The sequence below is a fragment of the Pongo abelii genome, chromosome 2 (assembly GCF_028885655.2).
Source record: "Pongo abelii isolate AG06213 chromosome 2, NHGRI_mPonAbe1-v2.0_pri, whole genome shotgun sequence".
NCBI classification, from domain to species: domain Eukaryota; kingdom Metazoa; phylum Chordata; class Mammalia; order Primates; family Hominidae; genus Pongo; species Pongo abelii.
The window spans coordinates 141,882,905-141,904,170 of NC_085928.1; the positions used below are offsets into that span (position 1 = coordinate 141,882,905).

The window sequence follows — 21,266 nt, forward strand, 5'->3', positions numbered from 1 at the left end:
TCACTTGAACCTGGGAGTCGGAGGTTGCAGTGAGCGAAGATTGCCACTGCACTGCAGCCTGGCGACAGAACGAGACCCCATCTAAAAAAAAAAAAAAAAAAAAAAAAAAAAAAAAAAAAAAATTATGATGAAGAATAAAGGAGTTAATACTTAACAAACACCATGTGTTTGTTAAATGAAATAATGAACGAACAAAGGGAGAAATCTATCATTTCCAGCCAAAAACATCATTATTGTGAATTTTACGAAGTTAAAAGAAACAAACACGAGACATCATTTTTCATTACCTCTCTGCCTACTCTTAAAAGTGTGGGGTTGTATTAGTCTGTTCTCACACTGCTATGAAGAAACACCTGAGGTTGAATGTGGCTACGCACGGTCAGCGTGCTGCGGTGCAGAGCAGGCCGGGAAAAGTGACACTGACGCTCTGGAACTTCTGCCCAGCGCGCCTTGTAAAATGAATGAAAATAAACCTGGTGACTCACAGAACCTTGAACAAGGTCCATTTTAACCCTTCTTGGACCAGTAATCTGGACCAGGAACATGGGCCACCCCAAGACCACTGCCCAGCTGGGCAGTAGGGAATGGTAGGTGGCTTGTGTTTTCTGTCGAAAAAATGATGACTGTCCTAATAAATATGGAGAAAAGGAAATTAAGGAGAAATGGAATCTCACTGTACATTATTACTCTTTGTTGATATCAAGTGGAATTTGGCAGAGAGGTAAAGAAGAAGGAGTTTGTGGTTTTCTATTAGAAGATACCAGGAAGGAAGTGAATAGAGCTTCTAAACTGAAATGCTGTCTTTGCAAGAAAAATGGTGCTTCAGTTGGATGTGTTGCACCCTAATGTGAACGAAGTTATTTCCCATGTGGACTTCAGAGAGAATGTATTTTCCAGTTTACTGGCAATTTCGCATCATTTTGTTGGAACCATCGACCTGTTCAAATAATTATATCTAATAATTATAGAGACTCCTTACCATGCACCATTTGCTCGGAATTTATTGAGCCTATCCTAAGTTATAACATATTACAAAGTGCTTGTTGTAAGAATGCTTGGTTTCATAGAGACCGTTTACAGGTTTAAGCAGTAAATGCAGGAGTGTTTTTCTTTAGGTGTACAATATGCAATAATAGTGACATCTTTCAGAAAGAGATGTTGAGAATGGGAATTCATATTCCTGAAAAAGATGCATCCTGGGAATTAGAGGAAAATGCTTATCAAGAGCTTCTGCAGCACTATGAGCATTGTGATGTTCAAAGATGTCATTGCAAAGAAGGGTGAGACTATAATGCACCTGATAGCAAATGGGAAATAAAGCACTGTCAGTGTTGTGGTTCCAGTGACACACACTTAGCCTGCTCTTCACTACAGTCATGGGAACAAAATTGGGAGTTTTTGGAATGTAGGGATATTATCTACAATTCAGGAGTGTTCCAAAAAGCCAAAACAGGTATTATCCAACTCTAATAATGTGGAGATTCCAGATTGTTGGAAGAGTCATCACCTAAATTACCCAGACAGTCACCTGTATTCCAGAGTAAAGGTCTACTGAGGCAAGGCAGCAAATTCAGAAGGAATGTATCAACACTATTAATAGAGTTAGGATTCCAAATTAAAAAAAAAACTACAAGATTATGTATCAACAAAGCCAATATCTGGAATCATGCCTTAGATGGATTCAGAAATCAAAACTTTAATCCTTCATATGCAATTGAAGTAGCATATGTTATTGAAAATGATAATTTTGGAAGTGGACATCCTGGATCAAAGCAAGAATTTCTGAGTGTCTTAATGCAACATCCTGAGAATTCATCATTGTTTGAAGGGTCCTTGTCAAAAAACTTATCTCTAAATTCTCAAGCTCTGAAAGGGAATCTTTACTATGAAGCTGGCAAAATGTCTGCCATTTATTTAGTTCGTGGTGGTCCTTCACCTGGTTTCTTTTCTAAAACCTTGTTTAACTGCCTTGTTTATGCACCAAAAAATACCCAGCCAATTTTAGATGATGTTTCAGACTTTAATGTGGCACAGATTATAATCAGGATAAATACTGCAACAACTGTAACTGACTTAAAGTCAGTAATAAATGAATGCTGTAACTACCTTGAGTTAATTGGATATCTCAGATTTATAATGACATTAAGTGATAAATATATGGTAGTAAAAGACATACTTGTCTACCATGTAATTCAGAGAGTCTAAGCACCCTTTGAAAGTTTTAAGTAGGGTCTGAAAACCTTTGGTGTTTTGGAGAAAATTCAGGCTTAACCAGAAGCGTTTTGTAGCATCCTGTGTCATAAACCTGAGTCTTTCTGCAAAAATCCTTGGTGATCTTTTTACACTACACACATTACCTGATGTAAAAGCTTTGGGGTTTTGGAACAGTTACACATAGGCTGTTGAAGATGGTAAATCTACAACAACAATGGAAGATTTTTTTTTTTTTTTTGAGATGGAGTCTCACTCTGTCACCCAGGCTGGAGTGCAGTGGCACGATCTCGGCTCACTGCAAGCTCTGCCTCCCAGGTTCACACCATTCTCCGGCATCAGCCCCCCGAGTAGCTGGGACTACAGGCGTCTGCCACCACACCCGGCTAATTTTTTGTATTTTAGTGGAGACGGGGTTTCACCATGTTAGCCAGGATGGTCTCGATCTCCTGACCTCGTGATCCGCCCGCCTCGGCCTCCCAAAGTGCTGGGATTACAGGCGTGAGCCACCGTGCCCGGCCAATATTCTTATTTTTGCAACTGGTTGCAGTTCCATTCCTCCAGCTGGATTTAAACCCACTCCTTCAATTGAGTGGGTTTAAATCCCACTCAACTGGATTTTCCTGTTGGAAACAAGTGTAATAACTGTTTAGCAATTCCAATCACCAATACATATAAAGAGTTTCAAGAAAATATGGACTTCACCGTAAGAAACACTTTTAAGACTAGAAAAGGAAGAAAGTTCTCATTACATTGGACATTAAAATGTTCCCTTGAACAAAGAGAAGCTTCTTTAAAAGCTGCTATTGATAACTCTCTTTTGTTTCACTAACTTTTTCATCATTACTTTGAACAAACTAGTTAGCTTCTTGGCCTAATAACATTTATGATATGAACATAAAGGAATTTTATGGCCATTTAGGGTAAGAAAAATTTTTTTTTGTTAAAGCATACTAGTCAAAATAGGTGATAGTTTCTCATTTTCTTGATATACATACTTCATAAACCACAATATAAATACTCTCAAAATGGTTGTATGGATTTTATTTAGGTACGGTAGCATGGTATATAAAAGTAAAACTTGTTTTACCCACAATTTTTGTAAATTAGGATTACATATGGAATGCTACAATTTTTATAGGTTTATTCAATTTTCAAATTATTCCTTATTTTATTTTAAAGTGTTAAATAGAAAAGCTAATTGGTTAAATTTTGTTATATAAATCACAGGCATATATTCTGGGGTTTGTGCTTTTCTAGGATGGCACCAAATTAGTTGTTTAAAATGTTTTTAGATTACTGATTTATAATAATATAAATATGACTGATTTATATTAAGATTACTGATTTATATTAAGATGACCCACACTGCAGTCAGATTATACCTAGTGGGAAGTATTATATGAAAAGCAGAATTAAGCTGGGCACAGTGGTATGTGCCTGTAATCCCAGTTATAAGGGAGGCTGAGGTGGGAGAATCGAGATGTTCAGCCAGCCTGGGCAATATAGCAAGACCCCATCTCAGAAAAAAAAAAAGCAGAATTGCACAAATTTTCTGGAATCTGTGGACATTCCATGGGCTTAAACACTTTTGAGGTGGATAACATTTAGTTGAAAATACCTAAGAAAGTGTGTCTTCTTTAAAGCCTTGGCTTTAGACATGGGAAATTTTTGTTGTTGTTGTTGTTGTTGTTTTTCTGTATCCTATATTTGGTATTTTGTATGTCTGATCCATAATCATTTTAGGTATTTAAGTGATCTCTGTGGATTGGTAGGTTTGGCCATTTGACCATTATTTATTATCAAGATGGTGGTATGCTAAGGTAAGTTAGCACCATAGCATTATATAGCTATCTTCATTGCTCTTGAATGATATTTGTTATATAAACAATGTACAAAGTAAAAAGGATAGAATGAAAAACCTATTCCAATGTCTCCACTCAGAGATAAGTACTGTGTTTCTGTGTATCCTTCTATAAACTCTTTACTTCTGTTTCCTTTATTTTTTAACTTTAATAATGCTACTAAAAGACAATACCTAAAAGTAACTGTATTAACAATGTGCTAACAATGTGAAAATATATAGTCCCATAGTCACGTCCCCATATTTATACTCCCACAAAAGAAAAAATTGGAAAACAAAGTCTGATGTCCTTAATCCATTATCAGATTTAAATGATGTAATGGTTCAGTTTTCCAGGAAAGTAAATCATTATGATAGGTAAATCATTATGGGAAGTAAAATGTTTTAACCATATTTTTCTTAATACACAAAGCAGGTGTCAGCTGTTGTCATATTCTCACTCTTCTTAAGAAATATCATTAAATTACTGATAATTTTTTTTTTTTTTTTTAGATGGAGTCTCACTCTGTCAGGCTGGAGTGCGGTGGCACAATCTCAGCTCACTGCAAGCTCCGCCTCCTGGGTTCATGCCATTCTCGTGCCTCAGCCTCCCAAGTAGCTGGAACTACAGGCACCCGCTACCATGCCCAGATAATTTTTTGTATTTTTAGTAGAGATGGGGTTTCACCATGTTAGCCAGGATGGTCTCGATCTCCTGACCTGGTGATCCACCCGCCTTGGCCTCCCAAAGTGCTGGGATTACAGGCATGAGCCACCGCACCTGGCCAAATTATTGATATTTTTTAAGAAAAGTAACAAAATAGATTTGATAGAGATACTGTTTCTCTTAATACCAAAGGAAAACTAAAATAATAATCCTAGTGTACTTTTCTTTGTTCCTCATGTTTTTTTCAATCTATACACTAGCATACCTAGCAAATCAAAGTTTTACTTTAACTTGAAATATTTAAGAACATTAAACAAGGCATTTCTTTGTCTTTGGTTGAATTCTTTTGGATTACCAATAGTAATTGAAGGATCAATTATCAAAGAGTTTGAATAGCTAATATAAAACGCAAACTCACCATACAGTTTTTATTCCAAATGTGTTGATAAAAAGATACTTTGTTTCTTTATCCACTTTGTTTTTATAACATTTAAAAACCAATACAAACCAAAAAAACTAGTTAAAGCTATTTTCTGGTTTGTAGTTTTAATTAATTTCCCCTAGGGTAGAAATTAAAGCTGATAAGTCACACACACACACTTTGTTGGGGTGGGGGTGGCAGGTGGAGAGCAGGGTACTTGGGTTAGCTACAATTAAAAACAGTATTTCAATTCCTCATTTTACTTATTTTATATGTAGACAGGGCCTTAGTGATAAGATGGTATAAATAATTTAGGATATTCGTGTTTTAAAGTGAAGCATAAATATTTTGCAAAATGTTTTCTAGTTTGAAGGATGTTCCATTATTAGGATTTTTAGATTAATCTGTATGGTCAAGGAATACCAGTGAAACCTGTAGGTTATTTACTTTCTACAGTGTCATTTTGTCAAATGGTTGGTATTATAATTGTTCTTTTCTTTCTTTTTTTTCTTTTTTCTTTTTTTTTTTTTTATTTTGAGATGGAGTGTCGCTGTGTTGCCAGACTGGAGTGCAGTGGCATGATCTCGGCTCACTGCAACCTCCACCTCCTGGGTTCAAGTGATTCTCCTGCCTCAGCCTCCAAAGTAGCTGGGACTACAGGTGTGCACCACCACACCCAGCTGATTTTTGTATTTTTTTTTAGTAGAGACGAGGTTTCACCATGTTGGTCAGGATGATCTCGATCTCTTAACCTTGTGATCTGCCCACCTCAGCCTACCAAAGTGCTCGGATTACAGGCGTGAGCCACCATGCCTGGCCCCCTCTTTTCTTATTCATTTTATCACCAGTGCATAATTCTTACTGACATTAGATTTAAAAAAAAGAATTATGCTATAAATCTTTATAAATTGTATATATATTTCTTAAATATTGCAATTGCCTAAACGTTGTATATTTTAAGGCTGTTTTCTCTTGCTCTCAATGTTGAGGAAAACTATAAATTGACCTATAATGCATCTACTGTTAATGGTTTTGGTTAGTTTGATATTCATTTTTTTAAGCAGCTTCCAATATGGAAACTTTAACACCTTTTATACAGTTCTCTACTATTCAAGATAAAGATTCTTTAAAATATCTCACCAGAAACTTATAATTTTATACTTTGTAATATTTAGTTTCTATAATTTGAGGAAGGGACTTTTTTGTTTGGGTTAAGTAAAAAGCCTTTATTTGATTACCAGCATGAGAATTCACCTTGGTTTCTATTTTATGCATTTGTAAATTTTTTCCCTAATTATATGGAAGTTATTGGAACTTTTGTATTCAATGCTAAATACCAAGTCAAAGGGAGTATAATAGGTAAGTTTTTTCAGTTACTGTGTCTTCAGCATTCAGTCATTATAAGAAAATGATCATAACAAAATCATTATATTATAAACATGTAATTATTTCATATAATGATTATCATGTACTGCATTGTTACTTTTAAAATAAGCTATTAAACTAGTTTTTATGGTTCAACTAATGCAAAAAAAAAAGAAATATCTGAGACTGGGTAGTTTATAAAGAAAAGAGGTTTAATTGACTCACAGTTCCACATGGCTGGGGAGGCCTCAGGAAACTTAACAATCATGGCAGAAGGCACCTCTTCATAGGGTGGTAGGAGAGAGAATGAGAGCTGAGTGAAGGGGGGAACCCCTTACAAAACCATCAGATCTTGTGAGAACTCACTCATTATCATGAGAACAGCATGGGGGGAACCTGCTGTTTGGATGGGGACACAGAGCCAAACCATATCAGGGGTTTTCTTCAATCTTCTTATACACATCTTGAAATGACAACTATTGTTAAAGTGATGGAAATTTCATTTGGTGGAACAACAGGCAGACTTGTGATCTTATTAAAACTGTTACTATGATTGAGGATTTCTTTCTAATGGAACACAACATTCTCAGCATTCTCCCCCAACAAAACAAAAGAAACAGATTTCAAAACAAGGTCAAATGTAATAGAGCGCTTAAAAAATAAAAACCATTAAAATTGTAAATGTAGATTCTACAGGAGAGCCAGATTAAGTTACTACCAATTTAATCTGAAAGCAGATATTGTAGAAAGAAAGAAACAAGCAAAGGGTTGGTTTTACAAAGATTTGTTATCTTATTAATAACAAAATAGAATAATTTCAAACAGAAAAAAATATTGAATGTAGGTGGCAGATATCTTTCCAACTCTCTTTAGTCTCTTGCTATATCTTAACTTCCTTATTATAAAAGTAAATTGCATCTCCTCTGGGCCCAGTTTCAATGACCTCAATGAAGCTGACATGCAACATCTACAGAATTACACAGGTATATGGATGCCCTTTAGTAATTGGTTGACTTCAAGCAGGTCTGGCCATGAAGTCACTATGAAGCAAGTTTCCCAGGATGGAAAAACATGCATTCTCCCTCCCACAAGCCAACAGAAAATCATGAATGGCCCTTTCTCAAAGGACACAAATCCTGGGTACAGTGGGCTAGAAAATTTTCCAAGTTACTTAAAGTCACTTAGTTTATCTCCTTTCTCCTTCTGACACAGATAATCCTCCTGGCCTCTTGAGAGCACCATTCAGTCCAGGGTATTCTTAATGTACAAAATTACCACCTTTGGTCTTCTGAAAGACTGACAGGGACAGACTCAGATGAGAAAAGAATGTATTTCCTGCTTAGGATGAAGTTCAAGACATTAAACATATATACACATAAAACAATTAGAGAAACCATACATAATGGTACAATCTAATGTTGAATGTTGTGGCACAGGCTTTAAGCATTATAGGATTTCTTGTTCCTGATGGCACAATTCAATTCAACGTGCAATTTTTTTGAATAATGTTTACCACTTGTATACATGAGTGTAACCATGACCACAAGATGAATTTTTTTTAAAAAAAGACCCAAACGCAGAACATTTTCAGGAAATTTCAGAACACTTTGGGCATGGAGAGCATTGTGAAACATTCTAGAGGGGGACCACAATGTCCTACAAAGAAAAAAGAATGTAATTTCTTATTAGAATACCTAGATGCTATAACTTCAACTTTCTGAGAAAAATAATTATGGACCTAACATTCCACACTCAGTAAAAATATCAATCAAGTGAGAAAGTGAGAGGAAAAAAATGAGGTCACTTTCCAGCATGTAAAAATTCATCACGTTGATTTATCATGCACCCTTTCAAGAAAATTACTTGAAGATGTTCTCCAGCCAGAACAAGAATTAAATCCAAGAAACGTAAAAACTTGAGATCCTAGAACACTGACTCCAACCCAGGACTTGGGTGAAAAAAAGTCAGGATGACAGCTTGGCATCCAGCCCAGAGAGCAGCTGGTTCAGATTGTAATAAGAAGTCAGATGGTTCTGGGAAATCCGTCTTCAACAATTATATTACATCCCTTATCACAGATGGAATATGTTTAAGGCAGATACAGCATCTTAGTGTTTGATGAAGGCATACAATAAAAAATAAAATAAGACACTTTGAAATCATAGGATAGTAAACAATGTTAACACAATCACAATAGAAATACTGTGTATTGATATTTTTTATTTTAGATTCAACCAATGAATAAAGTATGCAAGGATTAATTATGATTACAGAAGAGATGACCAAAGCTAACAAAAGTTGTTAGGGTGGGAGAACAGTGCATACAGAAGAGTGGGGAAAGGATTAGAGGGAAGGATAGGAGTCCTAATTTACTCATCTTACTAATAATAGCTAACATTGGGTACTTAACATTGTGCTCGTTCAGAGATAAGCATGAATTAATTCAGCTAATCTCCCAAAATAAGAAAACTGAGGTGTATCAGGGTTCTCTTAGAGGGACAGAACTAACAGGATATATATAAAGGGGAGTTTATTAAGTATTAATTTACATGATCACAAGGTCCCACAATAGGCTGTCTGCAATCTGAGGAGCAAGGAGAGACAGTCTCAAAAAAAAAAAAAAAAAAAAACACAAAAAAAACTCAGGTGAGCACTCACAGTACCTGGTTTTAACTTCATATCGCTGAAAGAGGCACTACTGAAGAGATAGAAAAATCAGGCCTGAGTCACTGAGGCCACCCCTCCCCCATCCTGGCAGTGGTAGGGAGTGGTGCAGAGAGCATCTCTGGGAATTTGGACTGGAGGAACACAGCCACTGGGTGCTGTCCTGTTAGAGCAGAAAGGAAAACCAGACTAAACTCAGCTGACCCCTGCCTATAGAGGGAGCATTTAAACTAGCCCTAGTCAGAGAGGAATCATGGATCCCAGGGGTTTAAACTTGAGTTCTCATAAATTTTGCCACTGAGGGTTATAATGCTGTCTGTCTCCAAGAAAACTTAAAACGAAGTCTAAGCCATAAGGACTGCAACACTTAAGCAAGTCCTTGTGCTGAACTAGGCTCAGAGACAGTGGTCTGGGGGCATCACACCAACTGGGGCAGCCAAAGGAGTGCCGGCATCACCTTTCCTCTAACCCCAAGCTGCACAGCTTGTGGCTCCCTTCCTTCCACTTGAGGAGAGAAGAGGAAATAGTTGGGGAGACTTTATCTTGGGTCTTGGATACCAGCTCAACCACAGCAAGATAGGGCACTGGTCAGAGTCACGAGGCCCCTGTTCCAGGCCTTAGCTCCCAGATAACATTTCTAGATACACCTTGGGCCAAAAGGGAACCCACAATATTGAACGAAAGGACCCAGTGCTGGTGGCATTCATCACCTGCTAACAGAAGAGCCCTTGGGCCCCAAATAACCAGCAGCAATACTCAGGTACTACATTGAGTGCCTTGGGTGAGCCTCTCAGAATTGCTGGCTTAAAAAAGGAAGAGGCGGACATTAAGAAAGTCAAATGATTAGTTGTGAATTTCAAGCTGGGCAAGGAGAAAAGAGGTGGAAAGGATGTGGAGCTGACATAAAGGGGAAGATGGACAGAACAGGCCGATCAGAGGTTTTTATGAGATTAAATGGAGTAAGAGCCAGAAGGACGAAAGGTTTGGTCAGTTACTGGAACTTTAGACTTCGATTTCTAAGATGGTTCAAATTCCCAATTACAAAGTGTAATGCAATGAATGGGTAACTGCATTGTGACAGGTGACAACATGCTAATAGCCCTCGCTTGCTCTCAGCGCCTCCTCGGCCTCTGCTCTGGCCACGCTGGAGGAGCCCTTCAGCCCGCCGCTGCGCTGTGGAGGCCCCTCTCTGGGGCTGGCCGAGGCCGGAGCCGGCTCCCTCTGCTTGCAGGGAGGTGTGGAGGGAGAGGCGCGGGCAGGAGTGGGGGCTGTGCGTGGCGCTCTCGGGCCTGCGCGGGTTCTGGGTGGGCGCCGGCTAGGCAGGCCCCACATTGGGCGCAGCCGGCCAGCGCCTGCTGGGCTTCATCTGGGGACGAGCTCACTTTGGGCTGCCAGAGTGCCCTGGCTAGATGCCACAAAGTCTCGCAACAAGTGCCAGTAAGAGGTGAAGCCGGCTGGGCTTCTGGTGCGGGTGGGTACTTGGAGAACTTTTCCGTCTAGCTAAAGGATTGTAAATGCACCAATCAGCACTCTGTGTCTAGCTAAAGGTTTGTAAACGCACCAATCAGCACTCTGTGTCTAGCTAAAGGTTTGTAAATGCACCAATCAGTGCTCTGTGTCTAGCTCATCTGGTGGGGACTTGGAGAACTTTTCTGTCTAGCTAAAGGATTGTAAATGCACCAATCAGCACTCTGTGTCTAGCTAAAGGTTTGTTAACGCACCAATCAGCACTCTGCAAAACGGACCAATCAGAACTCTGCAAAATGGACCAATCAGCTCTCTGTAAAATGGACCAATCGGCTCTCTGTAAAATGGACCAATCAGCAGCATGTGGGTGGGGCCAAATAAGGGACTAAAAGCAGGCTACGGGGCAGCAGTGGAAACCAGCTTGCGTCCCCTTCTAGGTTGTGGAAGCTTTGTTCTTTTGCTCTTTGCAATATGTCTTGCTGGTGCTCATTTTTTGGGTCCATGCTACCCTTATGAGCTGTAACACTCATTGCGGAGGTCTGCAGCTTCACTCCTGAAGCCAGCAAGACCACGAACCCACCAGAAGGAAGAAACTCTGGACACATCTGAACATCTGAAGGAACAAACTCCGGACGCACCGTCTTTAAGAACTATAACACTCACCGTGAGGGTCTACGGCTTCATTCTTGAAGTCAGCGAGACCAAGAACCCACCAATTCCAGACACATTGGAGTGAAAATAAAGTGACTGAAGTTAAATTCAAGCAATAATATCTTGGATGGAACAACTATTAGACTGTTAAAAGTCTACAGGGTAATGGTAACAACTGAGGAGCTTAAAAAACTAAGACCCAACAGCTGACATCATCAGAGAGGTCAACAGATGACACAGTGGAGGCGTTTCTAGCAAGGAGGACTTGTTTGGAGCAAAGTAGAAGTAAGGACTCTGAGCTTTGCAAGGTCCTGATGTCCAGGATGTCAGAGCTGGAATTAAACCTCAAAATTTCAAATTTCTGGTAGTTAACAGATCTACTTACAACATCTATTTCATGAGGGTCTGTGACAATCCAGTTAGATGACGTGTATAAATAACCTAGTGCAGTGGTAGTTAGTATTATAATTAGTATAATTCACCTTGTTATGTGCTCCTGCGAGTAGAGAGGAAACACATGTCACTAATCACACCCCACATTTTCATTTGGGAGATAGGCTGCTGGAAAACAGACTAAGGGACCCACTGGATCACGCCACCATTCTGTGATTGGTCTAGATTCTAAAACTGGTTCCTTATTCCCAACACTGAATTTAATTCCTTCTGAACAAGACAAGTTGCATTTGTTTTAAAAACTCCCTGAATGCATATAGGTAAAGAGAAATAAATCTGCCTTGAGCTTCACATGGGCAAGAGAACATACCATCTTAAGAAATAAAACAAATGTAACAAAGTGAATCCTTAAGTTTTAGGAAATATACTGCTATAAGACAGGAAGATGTAGCTCAAAATTGTTTTATTGGTTAGTTTTACCACCTTGATACAAAATGTACTACTAGAAGCTTAAAAAGAGCATGTCTTTTGAATTTTAGTGAAATTTAATTACAGATTAAAGTTAGATAAATGGGTTGGTGGAATACAGGTCTAAATACTCATTATGTGTCCATTAATTAAACTGCTTATTATTAAATTAACTTGTTAATTTAATTTTTTGATGAATTACAATTAAAATTTTTTCATTTTGTGAAAGCCCTAGTTCATGGTCCCAGCTGTATACAATACAAGTGAATACTAATTCATAGCTGAAAAACTATCATTTACTCTTTAAAGCATAAGTGTATATTATTCAATGATGTATTTATGGAAGACTTTTGTCTTAGACTCACTCAATAGCTATATTTTTGATGGAATAAGGCAGAGACCTGAGCAAAATTTGGTAACTGTGATTGAGGGAGTGGAGAATTTGGCTCCTTTTCTTCATGAGCATTTTTTCTTTAACCTCTTGTTTTTCTTCAATGGCTTTTTGAAGGGAAAAGTCATTATTACTAGGAAAATCGCTTTTATATTACTCTTTAATTTTATTTTGAGTAAATTTGTGTGTGTGTGTACGTTTTCTAAATTTTAATACATATATAGATTCCTGTATCTACCACCATAATCAGGACATAAAACATTTCCATCACCTCCCCAAAAAATCCCTTGTGCTATTTCTTTTTGGTCACCACCTCCCCCTGCCCATAACTCCTGACAACCACTAATCTGTTCTCCATCTTTATAATTTTGTCTTTTTGAGGCAGTCATAAAAATAGAATCATACAGTAGACTTTTCTAAGACCAAACCAAACAGAATCCCTAGGCTAGCAAATGGCTGATGTCACAAAATCATGCCATTTATAAAGATGCCATTTTTGGAAGTTTTACTGCCTTTTCTTACTATACTGCTTGAGTGCACCAGATACTGTTTTTCAACCTAGAAAGTACTAAGAACTCCAAAGACCCCCAACTCCACTTGCTCTCTCTCAACAGTCTTAATCACAGACAATTGTCAGTATCTGTAAGTACTACTTACATGTTAGCTTTCATCCTATAGGGCTGAGTCTGGGATGTTTTAGTCACTAAAATAGTATTTCTCAGAGCAGGGCCTCTCAAATGTCTCGTTACCATGAGGGGGTAACTTCAGTGGTATCAGTATACAGAACCTTCCCATTGTTCCAACACTTGTAAATATCCTTGTTATAGATCTTTTGCATGGTATAATCATTGTGACACAAGAACCTGGGGCCCATAGTGTTTCCCAAATGTTTCTGAGGTCGCTCAGAGGGTTCAACCACTAGTTTGTGGGTATAGTCTGCCATCTGCAGTCCATAGGTGGTCTTTGCATGCTTGCTTTCATGGCAGTTTAAAAATGTGATTTAAATGCAAATAATATGTTTTGGTGTCTTTGGTGAAAGAATGGAATAGTACATCTGGATTTCTTATCCACAATCTGATGATCTGACTCTCTCCTTCAAAACATTATACCTAGCTAAAACTCTGTCCAAATTCCCTTAATATTGGGCCAGAATTTGGGTATCACTGATCTGAAGAAAAAAATACTGGGGAGTGAGTTATATCAGTCTAATTCTGGGGTAGCTTACAAGGTTTGAGGTTTGTATGTTTAGTTTACACACTTCGAGATTCAATTAAGGTTCCCAGCTGTTGGGGGAAAAAACCACTTTTCTTCATGTAGATTTAAATTCTGTGGTCAGAAATGCAGAAGGAAAGGTAGAACAAAAAGTAGATCAAGTCTTTGCAATTTTATTTCTCTTTTCCTGAAATCTTCTGCCACCCATTTCTTCACCAGATTCTTTTATTATCAAGATTCAGGCCTCAACTCAAATGTCACCTCCTAGAGAGGCTTTCTCTGACCAATTGGGTAAAGCGGCTATTCTGGCTATTCTGTCCTTCTCATCCCCATTACTTTCTAGCCCATTACCCTGATTTTATTTCTTCATATCACTTAACACTAACTTAAACTGTCTGATTCAGTCATATTTCTATATATTTATTGTCTTTATTTCTTCCCCCTCACCCACTAGAGCAAGAGCCTTTTCTTGTTCCCTACTACATCCCCAATACTTAGAACAGAGCCTGACCCATTATAAGTGCTTTAAAAACATTGGTTGAAAAAAATTAATAGATACAATTATTTGGTGACACTAGCCATCTAGCGATTTGGTTTGGTCTCGTTAGAAAAGTCTACAACATTGTTGGACATTTGGGTTGGTTCCAAGTCTTTGCTATTGTGAATAATGCCACAATAAACATACGTGTGCATGTGTGGCACATATACACCATGGAATACTATGCAGCCATAAAAAATGATGAGTTCACGTCCTTTGTAGGGACATGGATGAAATTGGAAATCATCATTCTCAGTAAACTATCGCAAGAACAAAAAACCAAACACCGCATATTCTCACTCATAGGTGGGAATTGAACAGTGAGAACACATGGACACAGGAAGGGGAACATCACACTCTGGGGACTGTTGTGGGGTGGGGGGAGGGGGGAGGGATAGCATTGGGAGATATACCTAATGCGAGATGACGAGTTGGTGGGTGCAGCGCACCAGCATGGCACATGTATACATATGTAACTTACCTGCACATTGCGCACATGTACCATAAAACCTAAAGTATAATAATAATAATAATAATAATAATAAAAGAAAAAAAAAAAAAAAGAAAAGTCTACAACATCATGAATGCTCACCTCAAGCAACTCCGAACTATGGGGAACTCCTGAAACCATAGCAGTGTACTGGGAAGAGTTTTCTGAGCAGCCCATCCTGGGAGTTTTGGAGAGCACTGTTTTAATTGCTGGAGGAAAATAGCTTTTAAAAGCAAATTTGAGATTGTGATCTGATAAAAAAAATGTTCATGTAAGATTCAAAAACTTGGACTCTGATCCCTAGATTTAAGGGGAGCTCTAACAATAATTATCCCCAGAGTTCCAGTTTCACGTAAGAAGGAGTAAGCATGCTTCACACCTTTTCTCACACTGAATATAATTACAAACCCTGGACAGAAGGCAAGTACAAGTATTTGAAGACTCTGAAAAGTAAATAACAGCAGCCAAATTTTGTAGTACCATTAATCTAAATCCATACATATCAATCATAACATGAATGTAAATGATCCAAACATACTAATTTAAAAATAGGAATTTTCCCTAAGCTCATCAAGCAGTATACATTTTATATATACAAGTTATATGTAAAAACTTCTTTTATATGTCAGACCTCAAAAAAGTGATATTTTTTTTTAAAAAAAGAAATAGTCAAAATGGATTTTTAAAAACCGCGACTGAACTCTATGCTATTTACAAGAAACACAACTCAAATATAATACACATTGATTAAAAGTATGGGTGTGTGCCTGTAGTCCCAGCTACTCCAGAGGCTGAGGCAGGAGGATCACTTGAGCCCAGGAGTTCGAGGGTGCAGTAGGCTATGATCACGCTACTATACTCCAGCTTGGACAACAGGGAGAAATTCCATCTCTTAAAAATAAATAAATAAGACTGAGGCACAAGGATCTGGTGTTCCAACCCAGCAGGAAAATGCGGCCTTTGACTGAAGAGGAGACCCATGTCATGTTTGAGAAGATTGTGAAATACATCAGGGAGAATCTTCAGCTGCTGCTGGACCGGCCCGACCGCACCTACTTACTGGCTGCACAACGACCGGGTGTACTATGTGAGTGAGAAGCTTGTGAAGCTGGACGCCAATATCTCCGGGGACAAGCTGGTGTCACTGGGAACCTGCTTTGGAAAAGTCGCTAAGACCCACAAGTTTCGGTTCACGTCACAGCCCTGAATTACCTTGCACCTTATGCCAAGTATAAAGTGTGGATAAAGCGTGGTGCAGAGCAGTCCTTCCTCTATGGGAACCATGTGTTGAAATATGGTCTGGGTCGAATCACCGAAAATAGTTCTCAGTACCAGGGAGTGGTAGTGTATGCCATGGCAGACATCCCTTTGGGTTTTGGGGTGGCAGCAAAATCTACACAAGACTGCAGAAAAGTAGACCCCATGGCGATTGTGGTACTTCATCAAGCAGACATTGGGGAATATGCACAGCATGAAGAGACGTTGACTTAAAACGAAGTCATTGCAAGGACAGCTGTGTGGAAGGGCCAAGTTTTGTTTCCTGTGTTTATGTAGACTCCACCATCATGTTGAATTTTGTCAACACTATGGCCTCTTCAGGGACATCTTAGTTTACTGTACTCTCTATCACTGAGAGATGCAGGCTGGATTCTTATTATATACAGAGATGGCTCAAAAATGGGGTTTCAGATCTTTGTGTTTGTGATGAAATAGAATACTCCGTTTCAAAAAAAATTAAAATAAATAAATAAAGGATGTCAAAATATACATATTCTCAGTAGGAAAGCAAACATGTCTTCCATATGAAACAAGTATTATACCATTAATTTGTGTATTCAGTCATCAAATATTTATTGAAAATATACTAGGTTCAAGACATGATGCTGAACATTTTTATATAACTCATAATCTTAAAAGCCATATTTAAGAGTGAATTATGTCAGTCAGGAGACCAGATGATAGTACCTGAATCAGAGTAGATAGGTAGAAATTGTAAAAATAAATAAATAAAATAAACAAAAAAACCTATAGTCCAATACTTGAGATAGCTTTTCATCTATAAAGGCAAAATTTCCACATGTGCATCAAGATTGTCAGGCAAATTCATTAAGTGGAAATAAAATGGAGAGAGCAAAATCAGTTGAATAAAAGAAATAATTATATTCTTTATTGAGTTATACATCTTTCTTTTAAATAAGCATGTTTAACAAAATTGAGGTAGCAAATACAGTAATCAGTCCACCATGGTCACATGGAAAATAGTATTACAATTAGAAGAGAAGTTAAGATGAGGTTAGGAATCCTCATTGATGGGGAGTATTATGTGTATCTTCTATTCTGTTTTTGGTTAAATAGATATACTTTTCTTTAAAGTAGGGAGTTTTTTGGTTTGTTTGCTTTTTTTTTTTCCATTTCTACCCCTCCCAGTCTGATCCAGTTACCATCATCTGGGCTTCTGACTAATGCACTCTTAAATATGTCTTTTAAGATTATGAGTTACTATCTAAAAATATGAAGAACATAACATTATACCTTAAACTTAGTAGATTTTCAATAAATATTTGAAGAACGAATGCATAAATGACATGATACTTGTTTGATATGAGATACATGTTTGCTTTCCTATTGGGACTTAAGAGATTCCAGAAACATTAAGTTGGATATTCCTACAGTCCTAGGAGAATAATGGGAAACTTTCAAAGCACTTAGCATGTGTCAGAGACTATTCTAAGTGCTTCATAAATATTTACTGCTCTAGTCTTAACAAACATTTAAAAGCTATTATTCCTAGCCCCATTTTTAGATGAGGAAACTGAGGCACAAAGTGTTTTAATAACTTGCTTAAATTTGGCTTTCTTAAAGAACTACTAGTAAATGATAGACATGGGATTCCGTGTCATGTAGTCTGGTTCCAAAGTTCCCACTCTAAACTGCTATTGAATTTGTATTCCAGTAGGTCTGTAAGTTGAATGTGCATCAGAATCACATCCAGCTTGTTAAAACAGATTTCTGGGCCCTATCCACAGAGACTATGATTCAGTTGGTCTAGGGTAAATTCTGAAAATTTACTGATCTAACAAGTTCCCAGGTGATGCTGATTCTTTTGGTCCAAGGTGCAGAAGTATACTTGAGAAGAAATCAAATTGCTACTGTGGACATTTCTTCTGTCTAATCCACTCAGGCTGAAGATAAAGGTTTCTGATCCTGACCGGACATTACTCAAACTTCATATGCACACTAGATGTGAGAGCCTAGTATATCTGGGTGAACTAAAGTATGATTCCGTATTCTTTCTCCCTACTGTTTGATCTTACAAGGTATTTTCTTCCTTGTGATACCAAAGTCATGCCTAGATTCTGATCCTTACCCCCAATAAAATGATACTATTGATATGGTTTGGCTGTGTCCCCACCCAAACTCTCATGTCGAATTGTAATACCCATAATCTCCATAATCCCCACATGTCAAGGGAGTGACCAGGTAGAGGTAATTGAATTATGGGGACGGTTTCCTCCATGCTGTTCTCATGATAGTGAGTGAGCTGTCATGAGATCTGATGGTTTTATAAGCGTTTGGTAGCTCCTTCTGTGTTCATTCTCCTTCCTGCTGCCTTGTGAAGAAGGTGCCTTGCTTCCCCTTCACCTTCTGCCATGATTGCAAGTTTCCTGAGGCCAGTCATGCTAAACAGTGAATCAATTAAACCACTTTCCTTTTTAAATTACCCAGTTTTGGGCAGTTCTTTATAGCAGTGTGAAAATGGACTAATACAACTATGAAATGACCACTGAGACTTTCTGTTGATTTATTACTCACCCATTCAATTTTACCTAAGCTATGCAGCAACTAGAAAATGGTAAGATTCTGAAAAATATTTCTTACTCTTTTATTTTGTTCGAGATCAAAAATTTGGGTACTATAGAAAAGCACAGTGAAATTAAGAAACATTTTTTTGTAATGCCACCACAAAATGTTAATTGTGATAGATTCCAATATAGTGCTTCTCCTCAGTTTTTGATTCATGCTTTTGTGTAAAAAAAAAAAAAATTGGACAAGTTATATTAAAGGACCTCAGCAAATAGTGTTTGAAAAGACTCACTGGAGATAAGCGTGAGCTTGCCTGAAGCTTCCCTGTGTTAGACTAAGACACCTTTACAAATTGCGTCATTCAGGATATGACTGCGCCAAGAGGCCTGTTTCCAGAAGACACTGATCAACAAAAGCCCAAGCTTCCTTAATGTGACATTATTAACTTGCTGCTTGTTAAGGAGATAAGAATTATGCTGATTGTAACGAGTTATGCTTTCAGCCATGAAAAATTTCTCTTCTTCTCAGTGCTCAGATTATCTATCATTAGTCTGATCAAAAATTTTGGAGATATGCAGGTTCATACTAAGATGTGTCTAATGCCTGGATTGTTTTATTAATATGGGCACCCGAAGTGGGCTCTTGCTTTACCTAATTTAGGATCTATAGTGATTAACTTTATCATCAAAATTCCATTTTGTGCAGTGACAAGTAGAAAGTACTGTACAAATTCTTCTGACATGCTGGTCAATATCAGCTTTGAACTATAAACCAGGACACTGCTCATGGCAGCATGAAGGTTACAAAGCAGTGAATCTTTTCCTTTCTAAATAGCCTGCTTTACAAAGAGAATAATTGTACTGAGCAGATAGCAATGTAGAACAGAGTAGGAAGAGAAGAGGGTCATCAGTGTAGGAAGTGAAGGGCTGGGAGAAAGACAATTATCTACTTTACTTATTTATGTATTTTTATGAATTTTGGTTTTAAACCTTTACTATCAGAGAATTAACCAGTTCTCATTCTGGTTACTTAAGACTTTCTCATGCCAGAAAAGTGTGGAATAGGGAAAAACCCCCTACTTCTTTTGTTTCGAAATATAAATGTCGTATTGGTTTGTTTTGTTTGTTCTTTTTATCAGCAGAGCCAGTGTGCTGCTATTGTTTGCTGGCCTAACAAAAATGAAATCAAGGCTTTCACTGAACAGTCTGCCAAATGTTGAATCAACAGCCCAGCTTCTGCAACAGCTTGCTTTAATGACCCTAGACAGCTTCTATTTGAATCATATACTGGGTCACAAGGAGGAAATAGGGATAACAGAAAGCAGGATGGGACAGAAACTAAATTAGCGCTTTGAAGGCTATTTGGGCTGCTGTCAAATCAGTTCCTCAGGGAAGCAGAATTATTTATTAGCTTCCTACTACATGCATTTTGTAGTTATTTCATGTGCTATGGTAAAAATTGATGTTTTGTAAAAATTCTATCCTTCTAATAAAACAGAATATATTCAACTAGTCTAAACAAATCCTTTTATGATCTTCATAAGTTATCTGGGAATTTGGATTTATTGATTCTTAAAACTGTGATGACCCTATCTGACTAGTGCAGTCAAAGTTTTTATGCAAATCAGATAAGCAGCTTCTCTTCAGAGGCTTGTTTGAGTCTCGGGAATTACATAGTTCACTCTGGCCCCTCAACAGGCAGAACTGAAATTTACCACTCACAGTCCGAGTTGCTAGAGACCTGAGTAAGATCTCAGGACTATGAGTTAATGGGAATGATCTGTAATAATGATTGTGGTATTCCTAGCTGGCCACTGGTGAACCAAGCAGAGGCAGTCAGACTTTCTTTTGGACAGCCAACTCACTACTCCATTCCACCTGCTTTGCCGCACTGGATTCACCATTTCCAGGAAACCTTCAGTGGAAGAAATATTCAAGAGCATATCCTGAAGGGAGGGCAACAAGGAATGTTTGGTTCCCCTTCTCAATGAGAACCACTCTAATAACCTAAAATTGTATAATCGAAATGCCACTGAAGTCAGCAGACTCTTAAGAACGACATTAATTGGGTTGTTGTTGTAATAAATGTTGGCTGAGAGATGGCCTGACTATGTAGAAGGCCTCTTTAACTGTTGATGGCTGAATGCCTTTGGTCATTTTCTATACAAAAGTCCACTTGAGTAAAGTTGGGTAGGGTGATAAAAGTGAAGCAAAACGAAAAAAAATTAAAGCTGAAGAGGAAAATAGAGACAAGTATATTAAACATTTTCGGAGATAAAACTAGAAATCCCTGCCCATATTTTCTATAGGTCATCACCACTGCTAACTGCCCAGGTAGTAATAAATCCACCTGCTCCCTTCTTAAAATATTGAGAGAGTGTTCCCATTGTTGAGCTAGGTTTTTCCTTTCCTTAAGACATCTTTTACCAAATGGAAGAGGAAGTACATGAGTCAAGGGGTAAAGCTAAGGGAAACAAAGGAAAGGGCCAGTGGCTTCCAGGACCTGATTTCTTAATCTACCTGCTGTCATGTAGACTTGGACCTTGTGTTCATGTCAACTGGTTATGTAATAAGTTAACTCAGACACTAAGATACAGCTATTTTACTTAAAAAAACAAAAAACTATGAAAATCCCCTCTTTAATCCACCAACTTCAATGCTACACAGTTTAATTTCAGTTGA

General features: G+C 37.9%; 1 protein-coding gene and 1 pseudogene across 1 annotated transcript; both read left to right on the plus strand.

The window, feature by feature from the left end:
• The first annotated feature begins 457 nt into the window (after window positions 1-457).
• LOC100439484 (G2/M phase-specific E3 ubiquitin-protein ligase) lies at window positions 458-3,009 on the plus strand. Its single transcript, XM_024244996.3, is given in 8 exon segments — window positions 458-491; window positions 593-1,445; window positions 1,447-1,490; window positions 1,493-2,309; window positions 2,311-2,435; window positions 2,734-2,810; window positions 2,813-2,929; window positions 2,931-3,009. Coding segments are annotated over 8 exon segments (2,112 nt in total). The 3' UTR covers window positions 2,976-3,009.
• A 12,545-nt stretch (window positions 3,010-15,554) lies between these two features.
• On the plus strand, window positions 15,555-16,303 carry LOC100439810 (60S ribosome subunit biogenesis protein NIP7 homolog; annotated as a pseudogene).
• The last annotated feature ends 4,963 nt before the right edge of the window (window positions 16,304-21,266 follow it).